Raw genomic sequence first — 14,277 nt, forward strand, 5'->3', positions numbered from 1 at the left:
AGCTCAGTGTTCTTGATAGCTATATCGTTAGTGTTACAGATTTCTAGTCATAGGGGCCGATTAATGAAAGTGTGAGCTGACATGATACAATGTAGCGTATCATGTCTGCCGCACATCGCTAAATGCTGACAGCATACCCTGTCAGCATTTATCATTGCACAAGCAGTTCTTATATAGGATCAGGGGTATTGATGTCCGCAGCCTCAGAGCAGGCAGACAAGTTATGGACAGGGGCGGACTAACAAGTCGGGCAAATCGGCCCTTGCCCGAGTGTCCGGCTTGTTAGGGGGCCCCGCCCTATCCATCACTGAAGCAGGATTTTTTTAAATCTATATATAAAAAAAAAATGTTTTTATTATTTTTTGAGGGTTTTGGATTTTTTTTTTCTTGATGAGGGTGGTGGAATGTGTGACTTAGTGAAGGTGTGCCGTGGGGCCATCATCATCAGCACAGCGATTAGCCTCATTGTGGACTGGAGTCTGGAGACTTTGGAGAAGCAGGAAGGAAGGAGCCGCCGACCCGGTAAGTGCTCAGCTCCACCCCCAAACACGGCACGCCGTGCACACACAATGTTAAGTGCGCATTTAGAGGAGGCAGTCACGCTACTGCAGCAGGCTGACTCTGAGCAAAGGAGGCTGTAGCAGTTTGTGGCGGTGACTGGCTAGACGACGACTCATCTCAGGCAAAGGCAAGTGAAAACCACTGCATTCAACATCTCCAGTGAATGAACAGTGTTAAACTGTTATGTATAAGATATTTTTTCAAGGCACTATACACTATATTGAAATGTATTCTGCGAGATATATTAGATGGAGATGATCCCAAATGTTATGTATTTAAGTAAGATATGATGATCTAGATCTCCAAATCTTAGTGGTCTAAGGTCTTAGGATAATGCAGGACCTGGGGAAATCTTTCTCAAATCTCACTGAAACTTTCTTACATTTGAAGTGAATATAAACTACTGACTGCCAGTGCCTTTAATATCATATGAGTTAAATTGTATTTTATCATCAATATATTAAAATTCAGATGGTGTCACGGACTATATACATATAATCTGAGAGGAGAATTGCTTCTGAGAATAAAGGAGCTTTGAAACAAAGATCTAACGAGTATGAAATTATCTGAATAAATATGATCAGATGAATGAAAAAATTATTTAGATGCATTTAAAAGAAAATGTTAATCTTAGATCATTCCATGTGACATACAGTGTAAGTAATTAGTAAAGTGCTGCAGTCTGCTTGCTTGCTTGCTTTTCTCTATGGATCATAGTACTTGGAGTTTCAGGGAGATTGCACTCCATTTGCTGGCATGAGGGAGCCGCTATTACAATCAGTGAGACTCCCTGAACTTCAGGGAGACTTGGGATGTCTGATATTGGCTTGGCTGGTGGCTGGTTACTGGTACATAATAACATGATAACACACTGTACTGAAGGAGCTATCAAGAAGCCATTGGCAATGCTCAAGAAACTCTGTAAAAGTTTTTTTTTATATATTAATGACGCCAAAGCTCTTCTGTGGATAATGTTGAAACTAGATATTGATCTAGACAGGTCAGGGCAAAACAAAGATCTAACGAGTATGAAATTATCTGAATAAATATTATCAGATGAATGAAAAAATTATTTAGATACATTTAAAAGAAAATGTTAATCTTAGATCATTCCATGTGACATACAGTGTAAGTAATTAGGAAAGTGCTGCAGTCTGCTTGCTTGCTTGCTTTTCTAATAGCAAATCAAACAAGAAAGCAGATTGCAGTACTTTACTAATTACTTACATGTTACACTGATTAATCTATTAATTTGAAGTGAACTTCAATCAAATGCTTCGTCTGACTCATACTAACCAGTTATTTGGTAATAATTATATCCGGCTTGGTGCTTCCCCACACAACTATCAGCTAAGAGGTGGAAACGTCCCTTCTCAGCCAAATAGGGGAAATAGCGTTCTGACGGTTGGCTGCCTTTAGCAGCTGAGAACCACCATCACTTGGAACAAATAAAGGAGCTTTCATCATGAAGTATTTTATACTTCATGAATGAAAGTCCCCTTTATTTGTTCCAATGGTAAAGCCTAGCATTTCACAAACTCTAGGATTTACCATCACTTTAAGACAACCTTTACCTGCTTGGCTGCTTTGCATAAGTAAATGCATGGTCATTGCCCCAAGAGCAATAAATGGAGGATGGTGGGTATTAAGCAGGCCCTCATCCATTTAGCAGTGATCAGTGACTAACCTGTTGTTGCCTTATACTGGTTAACCCAACACTAAGCACGATCTACACTAATATATATATATATATATATATATATATATATATATATATATATATATATATATTCAGCCTGCTTCTAGAACGAGCTGCTGCAACCCTGACTCCTCTCCAAACCACTTCATACCATGCAGCAAACAATAAGTCTATTAATTCAATCAGATCCAAATGATTCAGTTACTGAACTCCTTTCTCTGAGCTGTAGACTAGGTAGATCAGGTAAAAACATACAGTACATTGCTATCTCACAGTGCTCTCCTCAGTACTTCCTGCATTTAGATATCACCTGCATTAAACCTAGCTTTGCTGCCACTAGTCATACTAAAAAAGCATTCCATCTGCTTTGTTCAAACCCTCCCTGCTCTTTTGAAAATGCCCTGACCTGTGTAGAGCAATATCTTTTAACATGATCCACAGACCACACAAGAGCTTCCTCAATATAAATATAAAAAACTTTTCCCAGTGTTTCTTGAGCAATGCTAATGACTTCTTGCTATCTCCATTACAGTATGGTAAGTGATATTGCTTCACTTGTTAATATATTGGCTTGGCTGGTGGCTGGTTACTGGTACATAATAACATGAGACCACACTGTACTGAAGGAGCTATCAAGAAGCCATTGGCAATGCTCAAGAAACTCTGTAAAAAGGTTTTTTTTTATATTAATGACGCCAAAGCTCTTCTGTGGATAATGTTGAAACTAGATATTGATCTAGACAGGTCAGGGCATTACAAAAGAGCAGGGTTTGAACAGAGCAGATGGAAGGCTTTTTTTAGTGTGATCACTGCTAAACAAATGAGGGCCTGCTTAAAGGGACAGTATACACTCATTTTCATATAGCTGCATGTAATAGACAATACTATAAAGAATAAGATGCACAGATACCGTTATAAAAATCCAGGATAAAACTGTTTAAAAACTTACTTAGAAGCTGTCAGTTTGGCTCTGTTGAAAAGGTAGCTGGAAAGCCCACTGCAAGTGCTTAATAAGACCCTCCCCCCTTCCCCTTCTTTTTGCATATGAAAAGACCCTTTACACAAACAGGAGCAAGCTGGAGAAGGTAGCTGACAGTATTCACATAAAACTTTGGGGCTTGGTTAGGAGTCGGAAAATCAGAGCAATGTTATTTAAAAATAAGCAAAACTATACATTTATTTTTTAAAAAAACTTTATGGGCTATATAAATAGATCATCTACAAAACATTTATGCAAAGAAAAAATGAGTGTATGATGTCCCTTTAATACCCACCTTCCTCCATTTATAGCTCTTTAGGGCAATAACCATGCATTTACTTATGCAAAGCAGCCAAACAGGTTGACTTAAGCTCTTATAATTATTACCATATAACTGATTAGTATGAGCCAGGTGAGGCATTTGATTGAAGTTTAAACTAATAGATTAGTCAGTGTAAGTAGTTAGTAAAGTACTGCAGTCTGCTTGCTTGAACCTCTAAAATATATCTGTTTATAAGGAACTGGGGAGGGGGCTGTGTTTGTGACAGAGGAAACCTCTATAATATATATCTGTATATAAGGATCTGGGGAGGGGGCTGTGTGTGTGACAAAGGGGACCTCTATAATGTATATCTGTATATAAGGATTTGTGGAGGTGGCTGTGTGTGTGTGACAAAGGGAACCTCTATAATATATCTGTATATAAGGAACAGGGGAGGGGGCTGTGCATGTGAGAGAGGGGACCTCTCTATAATATATTTCTGTATATAAGGAACTGGGGAGGGGTCTGTGTGTGTGACAGAGGGAAGCTCTCTATAATAGTAATGTGTTCAGTTAGAAACCAGTAGTGCATTGCTGCTCTTTCAACAAATGGTACCAAGAGAATGAAGCAAATTTAATAATATGAGGTCGAATTATCAAGTGTCTGTCGGACCTGATCCGACAGTGTGGATCAGGTCCGACAGACATCACTGAATGCGGAGAGCAATACGCTCTCCGTATTCAGCATTGCACCAGCAGCTCACAAGAGCTGCTGGTGCAACGCCGCCCCCTGCAGACTCATAGCCAATGGGCCACCAGCAGGGAGGTGTCAATCAACCCGATCGTACTCGATCGGGTTGAATTGTGGTGATTCCTGTCCGCCTCATCAGAGCAGGTGGACAGGGTTATGAAACAGCGGTCTTTAGACCGCTGCTCTATAACTTGTGTTTCTGGCGAGTCTGAAGACTCGCCAGAAACATGGGTCCTCAAGCTCCGTACGGAGCTTGATAAATGGGCCTCAATAAGTAAACTGGAAATTATTTTAAAATTGTATGTTCTACCTAAATCATGAAAGCAATTTTTTGGGCTTCATGTTCCTTTAAGGTTTAATTTTGACTTTACTCTCCCTTTAAAATGGATTTCTCTAAATCTGCCCTGGTTTAAGTTACAATGGAGATAGTTTTATCTTTATTTAGTATAGACGCCTACTTATAGGATCATGCATATCTTATTGAAAGAAAATATACAAATTAATGATTTTACCTCTTTAGCTGTCAGTAACAAATGAGTTTACCCCCTTGTCTGCCACTCATTACTTTCTGCTCCATACTGTAGTGCATATAGGCATGGGGATTTTTCTTTGGCATAAACACTTGTTCATTTACAATATTTAGTTTTTATTAAAAATATTTAAGGAAAAATTTGTCTCTTTATATGGCAATTAAAAACATGATGGGGAGGCGCATATAAAGTGGGAGGGGCAAGGCAGGTGGGAGGGGCACATGCTATGGGAGGGGCAATGGGGTGGAGGAGGGGCAGCGGAGGTAGGTAGGTGGAGCAAAGAGGGGGTGGGGGGCCCTGCCACACTTTTGCCCAGGGGCCCTGGTTGGTCTCAGTCCGCAAAAAAATCCAAGAGTGTGACAGCACAACAAATTTTATTTAAACACACAAGGATAAACAGCAGAGCAACGTTTCGGGAGTGTGTCCCTTTGTCAAGCTGATTTTACACTAAACATAGTGAGAATTTATACACAGCCCCCACTAGAGGGCACTAGCAAGTATACACAAAAGTTAACTCTATAGTATCCAAATAACAAACAATCACTGTGATGGATCAATATACATAATTTGTCCTAAATAAACATTCACCTTATATATACAAAATTACTAAAAATACAATGTATAATGATACATTTCCTACACAAATAAACATAATAATAATAATACAATTCCTACACATTATGAAGACAGAAAGAAAATTTATATACCACTATATAAATCTTAAACCACCCTAGTATAAACTTACATCCTAATGAGCAGTTAACTCAATAACAGGCACTATTTTCACCTGTAAATTCCATAAAAAGGTAATTTATAAAAAGATGTTTTTTACAAAAAGATGTTTTTTACAAAAACACAGATAAATCTAACTCTCTATTTTGCCCAGTGGGTTCTAACGTACCAAGCTTGTAGATCGAGAAGGCCTCACGTTGTTTCAGTAAACATTCTCTATCTCCACCACGACGTGGCTTCTGTACCCATTCAATAATCTGAAACCTGAGTTGGTTTATTGCATGACCCATCTCAAGAAAATGGTGGGCAACAGGGGCAGTGACTTTTTTTGTACGTATATTGCTCTTGTGTTCAATAACTCTGTCGTGGATGCTACGGGTGGTCTCACCCACGTAGCTCCGCCCACAAGGGCATTTAATTAAATAAACTACAAAACTAGAGAGACATGTGAGGTATCCTTTAATATTATACTTATGGCCAGTGGTTGGATGATAAAATACTGAACCTTTTATGAGATTGCCACAACAAGAGCAGTTGGAAAACAGCCATTATTTTTCTTAGTGATATACCTTTGAGTGTTATCTAACCTTTTAGTACCAATATCTGCTCTTACCAATTGTTGTTGCAAGTTTGGACTTCTCTTATAGGTCGGCATAGGGGTATGTTTAAACTCTACAACCTCAGGGTTACATTTACCCAACATGTCCCAATGCTTCCTAATTATTTTTTGGATGATGTGACTTTGAGCATTATATTCGGATACAAAGACCATTCTACCATCATTCTTTTTATCCTCTGTATTCCCTCTCAATGTCCCAACCTTTGGGCGTAACAATGACTCTCTAGGGATAGATAAAACAGATTGCTTCTGTCAAGGTATAAGTAAAGATTGATATATATATATATATATATATATATATATATATATATATATATATTAATCATATATTTGGCTAGTCAGTAGCAAATGATTCATTCATTCAGAAAAATTGACTTAACTCTTGTTCAGTTCTCCCCATTCAGTAGGCAAAGTTATTTTAAACATCCAAGTGAGAACAAAAAAACATTTGGTTTAATTAACTTTAACAGCCATTCCAAGAGACCATATGTGGCCACTACCTGGAAATATGTGATAAAATCTCCTACGTTGCCTAGAAGTCTAGTTTAAGTGATATATTTTGTGGGAATGTGACCACTTACATTCAAATGCAAATGACCCCTGCTATGTAACTCTGACACTTAAATATGCGTAATGCGGACACTACGTCTGGGGGAGTATACAAGCACTGAACCATGGACTCAAAAATAAAAACATTTTTTTTTATTCTCTCTGTTTTCCAGAAATCTAATGAAAATTATAAGAGCAACTGATTTAATGAGATATCTGGGTGAATATATATATAACAGATGTATAAAAAATTGCTGTATTGAATAATAACTACATTGATAATATTGCAGATAAACATATTACATGTATGCCCCAGACTGTATTGAATATATATCTGGGAGATAAATTCAAATCTGTATGGATTGAATAGCAATTGGGATAGTCCCATTTTTTAATGATATATAACATGTTGTTTTCTGTGTTCCAGATGGGGCTAAAAGATACTAAATACAGGATTGTCTGTATGGAATAATAACCTATTGTGTCTCTATATTTTTCAGACATATAATAACCAGATGTCCTATGAATATGGACCCCAGACAAGATTCATACATTCAGAATTTGTTAGAAATGTGAAACATGCTGTACTTGTATGAATATATATCATAACAGATGTATAAATGCCATTAATTTCAGAATAATTAGCAGTATAATTACTTAAATATAATATAATGTTGAAAACATAACGTATTTGGTATCAGAATAATCAAGAAAAATTATATGATACTGTCCCATCTATAATTAATAATGTAATTGATTAATGCAATGTTATAGTATTGTTAAATATAATCATTATATGGGAAATATTGTAAAATGTTTAGAAATGGTTAAATGAATCTGTTTGTTTGTCATGTGGCCCCCCGATGGACAGAATCCGGTGTTGCAATGCAGGAATTACAGCTAGAGGACAATTGGTTGCTAACAAAGGTGCATTTTCCCTAGCAACCATATATCCCAGGCTGCCCAATCAGAAGGGACAAGGTTCCGAAGGGCCACCCATATTCCTCACCTATGATTAGACAATATAAGTTGGAAGGCAGGATGAGTAAAGGACTGGCTGCTAAGGATTTTGCTAAACTGACTGAAAACTGTTGCGTGGGAGACAGTCAAACTATAAGCAAAGTGGGCCATACTTTTCTTATCAATTGCAATTACACTTATTTTTATATGAGGTGGGACAAGTCTTGAAGCGGAAGATCATTTGGTAAAGTATATATATATATATATATATATATATATATATATAAAGTGTTACTTATTACAGGTAATATTTTAAAACAAAATATAGACATAATCACTGCAGTTTAAAGTACAGTTGAGAGATTTAAAAGAGCAGATTGTATTTTAGTTTATATCCATAGTCTGTGTATTGTTATATATCCTTAATGCTAAACTATTTTATCCGTGCAAATATAGAGTTATAACTCAGAGTTTGATTGTTGGCACAAATAATATATATAACTTCTGGTGTTTCAATTAGAGTGTATATACTGTCCTATTGTTTCACTAAGCATTGTTAAAATTGTATTGCTTGGATGTTAGCAGTTAAAGATCTTGGAATCTCATTGTGATATTTTAAATGCAACTCTAATTTGTAAGGCTATTGTGAATAAAGCTAATTTTAAGGGTAGACTTTTATGAATTTTGCATAGCATATTTTAATAGTTTTTAAACGTGTATAGTATTGACTCATATTCTGATTCTTACACAATATATTTCAATGTGTTCATAGATATTAACTAATAATAAAGAATTCAGGTATTTATATTAATTTTATTGTCTTAGTATATATGCATATTTGATTGTGGGCTTAATTTAAAGAAATATTGTTAAATATATTCAGTTATAACCCTGCCATATACTCACATATTATTTGGAGAGTACTGCTAAGATTCTTATAAATATACTGACACTTCTCTTTATCAATAATGAATATAGGATAACCCCGTTCCAAAAACCTAATGCTCATTTCATTCAATCTACATTTAGATACCATTTCATCAGAAACTATTTTTCGTACCCTCAGGAGCTGACTCCTAGGAAGGGCTTTAAAGAGAGATGGAGGATGGGCACTATTAAAATGCAAAAGGCTGTTACAGTCTGTTTCTTTCCTATACAGATCTACTTGTAAACCAGACTTAGACTTAATAATTCTTGTGTCCAAAAATGTAATACTCTCTTCACTCCACTCCAACTTAAATCTGATGTGATTGGTAGTCACATTCAGATCATTAACAAAATCAATCAGGAATCCAACGTCGCCCAGCCAAATGCCAAACACATCGTCGATATAGCACCACCAACAGGCGCCATATCTGATAAACAAATCATGAGAAAAAACATATTTTTCTTCATAAACATTCATGAAAATATTGGCATAATTGGGGGCGACATTGGATCCCATGGCAGTCCCCTGAGTTTGTAAATAATAATCATCTTCCAATAGGAAGTAATTACAACATAAAATAATTTCCGCCCCTGGTTATGGAGCAGCGGTCTTTAGACCCCTGCTTTATAACTGCTGTTTCCGGCGAGCCTGAAGGCTCGCGCAGCAACAGGGGCATAAAGTTCCATTTGGTGCTTGATAATTCGGCCCCCATAAACTCTCTTCGCCACAAATAAATGTAAGCAGACACTGCACAAACGCACAAACTGCAATTAACTCTAAGCACCACTGACCAGTTTCAATCAGTTCTGTAAAAAACTCTAATTTCCAATGGCCTGAACCCCAGACAGATTTTAACCTAAAACCATAATTTATTTGTGGTAAGTGGGTTAAGAGTTGAATGGTTATTTGCTGCAGGGGAGTGGATTGTATAAGAGAAGCATTACCAATGAGTATATATGGGAGCTTATATCAAGTGATAGGGCTAAATGTGGATCTGATTATGGGGCTTATATGGAGCATTGCATTTAAATTAGTATCAATCATGGTGTGTGAGTCATTGTGTTTCATTTTTGGAGGGAGTGTTATGGTCAGATTTAAGAAGAGTGTTTAGGGTTAAAAATAGGTTAGCGTGATAAAGACAGTGTGGTTAGGGTTAACAAAGATGGGAATTAAAACATTGTGGTTACGATTAATTGAGGTTTGGATCAGGTGGGAGGCGATTAGAGTTAAACTACAGTGGTTAGCTCAGTGCTGAAGGATATTTTTATCCTTCTTAAAGAGTTTTGTCTACTTAAAGGGATATGAAACCCACACATTTCTCTTTCATAATTCAGATAGAGCATGCAGTTTTAAACAACTTTCTAATTTACGTCTATTATCATTTTTTCTTTGTTCTCTTTGTATCTTTTGTTGAAAAGCAGGGACTTAAGCTCAGGAGCATGTACATGTCTGGAGCACTATATGGCATTAGTTTTGCAGGAATGTTGTCCATTTCCAAGAGTAATAAATGACAATACTATTTCCTGCCATGTAGTGCTCCAGATGCCTACCTAGTTTTCTCTTTAACAAAGAATTACCATGGGAACAAAGCTAATTTTATAATAAAAGTCACCTGTCATTTTTTTCTTTGTACAAATTTTATGTAATCTCAAAAGATTATTTTTGGGTTTCATATCCTTTTAAAAGCAGTTCTACAGCTGTTTTTAGGAGTTGCTCTAAACAAATGTGTCAGGGAGCTTTGCAAATACTTAATATGAGAGAAGCAGCACTTAACCAGGGGATAAACTAAATAAAATAGCTTGTTCTGTGATTAGTCACCAGGGTTTCCACCCGTCCCTTAAAATATAGAACACTTATAAGTTACACATGCTGCAGGGTGTGCTGGGAGGAACATGAATAGTGCTGTCCAGAAACACAATACATGTTCCTCCCTGCACACCCTGCAGCATGTGTCACTCATAAGTGTCCAGGAAAACATGGCTGAGGTGGCAACCCTAATCACACCAGGAGCAGACCCTTTTAGCTCAGAATGTTCCTTCACATGGAAGATCTTCCCTGCAGTATTTCAGTCTGCTCCAACCTAAAAAAGAAGAGTCCAGTCCATAAATACCAGGAAATCTTCCCCTGAGAGCTGTCACTATTGCTTGTGAGTTGCCAGAACATCTCATCTATTATGGCTGAACCACCTCCACAAGATACTTTGCTTTGTCTCTCTCATTACCAATAGTCAGTCACAGTCTAGCCCAAATTTAAACTTCAGTTTACTTCATTCATTATGTGATTTCAACTATCAAATTCTGAACTAATGTAATAGATATAAGCCAAGTGGTTTGTGAAAATAGAAAAAAAAAAAATGTAATTTTTTTCTACTAAACAGTTTGCTTATCCCACATGATTCTGACTGACCTGCTGATATATAAGATTTATGTGAAGCATTTTCTCTCTTAAGACTGATGTTCTAAGGTGTAGAGAAACATACACAAAGAAAGGGGCGGATGACTTCCTGTTTAGCTTCCTTTCCCAAGAGTTATTTTAAAGTATGCAATAATAGATTCTTATGTTTCACATAGAACAGACAACTGTCTTAAGTGGTTGCATATAATGGCGCGATTTACAGCATGTTTTCTCTTTCTTACTTGTGAGTATTAGACATTGTTCACCATCACCATTATTTTATATAGAATATTCTCACTGAAATTTAGGCAATACTTTTACCTATTAGCTCTCATAAACAATATTTTAAATTAGTCTCCACAAATAAGTTGTGTAATTATCTGTATATTCTCAAGCTTATGCTTCATAAATTTGCTAGAACTTCTGATAAAAAGACATTTGGATAAAAAGAATATGTTACTCAAATACGTTAATCATCAACATATATTAAAAAAGCAGACATAATTCAAGGGCTTTTAAAAAAAAAAAAAAATCTTTTTAGATTTTAAATGATATTTCTGTTGTTGTTTATTTGTTTTTTTTAGATGTTTTTTGTGAAGCAAACATCATCCAGCTGCCTCTCCTTGAGACATTTGAAGGGATGGATGTGAATCTCACTTGCCAATACCCTGATATCACCACTGAGACAATAAATATTTACCGACAATTAAAAGGAAGAATTATATATGTGTTGCAGAGCTACAAGAACATAGCAAGCAGTGACATTGGGACATTACATATATCAGAGAACAGAAAATCCAGTACTTTCAGAATTTCCAAAATCAGCATGGAAGACACTGGGGTCTATTACTGTGTGTTGAGTGCAGCACAGCGATATATAGGCATAACTTAGCTGTACAAGATGCTGGCAGGTGCAGAGACACACAGACAGCTTCTAAGTTACATTTAGTGACCTACATTCATTATGTGTGAGCCCTAAAAGAACTCATTCATTATAGCACACTTGTTTTAGGGAAGATTTACATTGACATATGTGCTACATTGCCCACAGAGATATCACATTCAATTCAATGCTGTGAGAGGAAACCTCATTTATACTAAGATCTTGCCTCTTATGATATTGCTCTAAGAGGATCTTAACATTCACTTATTTCCCTGACAAGCACAGGCCACACTCTGGTAACTAAGGTTAGGACTAGTACTAGGGTTAGGTGGTTGTTTTCATATTAAAATTCATGGTGACGGTATGGCCTCAGTACTGTTTATCTAAAATTTTGTAGCAGCTATTAGTAAGGTAACACTGCAGGTCCCTAGGGGGTACATTTCTGGATGGGGATACATGTACAAGAATGCAGAAGTGAGTGCATTGTATGTAACATTCTGATTTGTAAAGTCTACAATATTGTTTTATATGTTAAATAGGTTTTATATTTTAGTGATAGGACTGAAAACAAAAGAGGCTTCCTTGGTTGTGTCTGAAGTATGTTCAAAGAACTCACAAGTTGTCTCAAAATATAAAGCACTGAGCCCATTCCAATCCATTAGACCTTCCGTGCAAAACTGTCATATCACAGCTTTAGAATTTTACAGGTAGATTACGAGTCATGTGCGCTACAGGGTTTTTAGTGAACGCAACAAAAGTTGCGTTATTTCACCTTCTATAGCACAGCCATTACAAGTTTTGAAACAGCCGCCTTGTGCGTGCGATATGGTTGCATTAAGCTCCATACCACACAAAATACAAGCGCTGTTTTGACATGCTCTTGATTGCTTTCCACATAGACATCAGTGGGAGAGTGTTTTACAAAAAAAACACCTACGATCGCGGAATGAACAGCTCCGTAACGCAACCAAAATAGATGTCTATGGGGAAAAAAAAAGTAAACCTAACACCCTAATATAAACCCCACGTCTAAACACCCCTAATCTGCTGCCCCCAACACCGCCGTCACCTACATACGTCACCTACATATTGTTATTAACCCCTAATCTGCTGCTCCCGATATCGCCACCACCGAAATTAAACTATGAACCCCTAATCTGCCGGTCCTGATATCGCCGCCACTATACTAAAGTTATTAAACCCTATTCCCCTACACCCCCACATTGCCCACACTATAATAAATCTATTAACCCCTATTCCGCCGCTCTCCGACATCAGCGCCACTAAATAAAGTTATTAACCCCTAAACCTCTGGCCTCCCACATCACTACCACTAAATAAACCTATTAACCCCTAAACTGCCAGCCCCCCACATCGCAACAACCTAAATTAAAAAATATTAACACCTAACGTAACCTTAACCCTAACAAACCCTATCTTTAACATAATTAAAATAGAGCTAAATTAAAGTTACAATTTTTAACTAAATAATACCTATATAAAACTAAATACATACTTACCGGTAAAATAAAACCTAAGCTAGCTACAATATAACTAATAGTTATATTCCAAAAAAACAAACTCCCAAAAGAAATCAAAGCAAGGGAAGAGAGAGCCACTGGATACCAGGAGTTAAAACATCCAAATTCTTTATTAGCTCATATTAAAAAGGTAACAAACTTCATACAATACATATGTGAGCACAGGAAAAATGTCTGAACGGTTTCAGCCAAATAGACCGTAGTCATAGACTTAAAATTAAGATACAGGGGTGTAGTATTTAAAGGCTCTAAACTCCTCCTGATAGGAGGTACCATAGAAGTGCTCACTTAGTTTAACTCTCAATGGTAAGGATGTATACAATAAAACAACCTCGTTGTTCCTATGTAGTTGTATTACATGTTGCATATATATAAAAAAAATATACCCTGTAAAGTATATCAAATAATTTGTATATCATTAACAGAACAAGAAATACATGTAAACAATTACAGGCAATATACCCTTATTATGTTAAACCAGTTACGGTAAATAGTATGACAGACTTAGGATAGAACTTGTCAAAAAATTTAAATAATACAAGCCAGTTACAATATTGATGTGCAAGAATTCTTGTGACCATCAGCCCCCAAAGTAGTTACTAATAGAGAGAATCAAATATATATACTATAGTTACAAAGAAATGGGTTATAAACTTAGACTTAGTGATGTATTTGTCAGGGTTTTTACCTGTTTTGTTTGCCATGTGTTGCTGGCAGCCATTATACTAACCTCTCTTGCAGACTATGGTGCATTGTGGGGGATGCTGCTCATTTCCTGCACTTCCTTTTATGGCCAGACTGGTGTGCATCATCCATGTGAGACAGGATGCAGTCTCAGAATTGTGATGTCATCACTTATTATTTAAAGGGCCTCTGTTCAGTATGCTTTG

General features: G+C 36.6%; 1 gene segment (V, D, J or C); it reads left to right on the top strand.

The window, feature by feature from the left end:
- The first annotated feature begins 404 nt into the window (after positions 1–404).
- LOC128647125 (T cell receptor alpha variable 21-like) overlaps positions 405–14,277 on the top strand; it is a 76,640-nt gene continuing 62,767 nt past the window's right edge. The window contains 1 exon segment of the V gene segment in view: positions 405–522. Coding sequence covers positions 405–522 — 118 coding nt within the window.

Source organism: Bombina bombina, chromosome 2 (genome assembly GCF_027579735.1).
Source record: "Bombina bombina isolate aBomBom1 chromosome 2, aBomBom1.pri, whole genome shotgun sequence".
In the NCBI taxonomy this organism is placed as follows: Eukaryota; Metazoa; Chordata; class Amphibia; order Anura; family Bombinatoridae; genus Bombina; species Bombina bombina.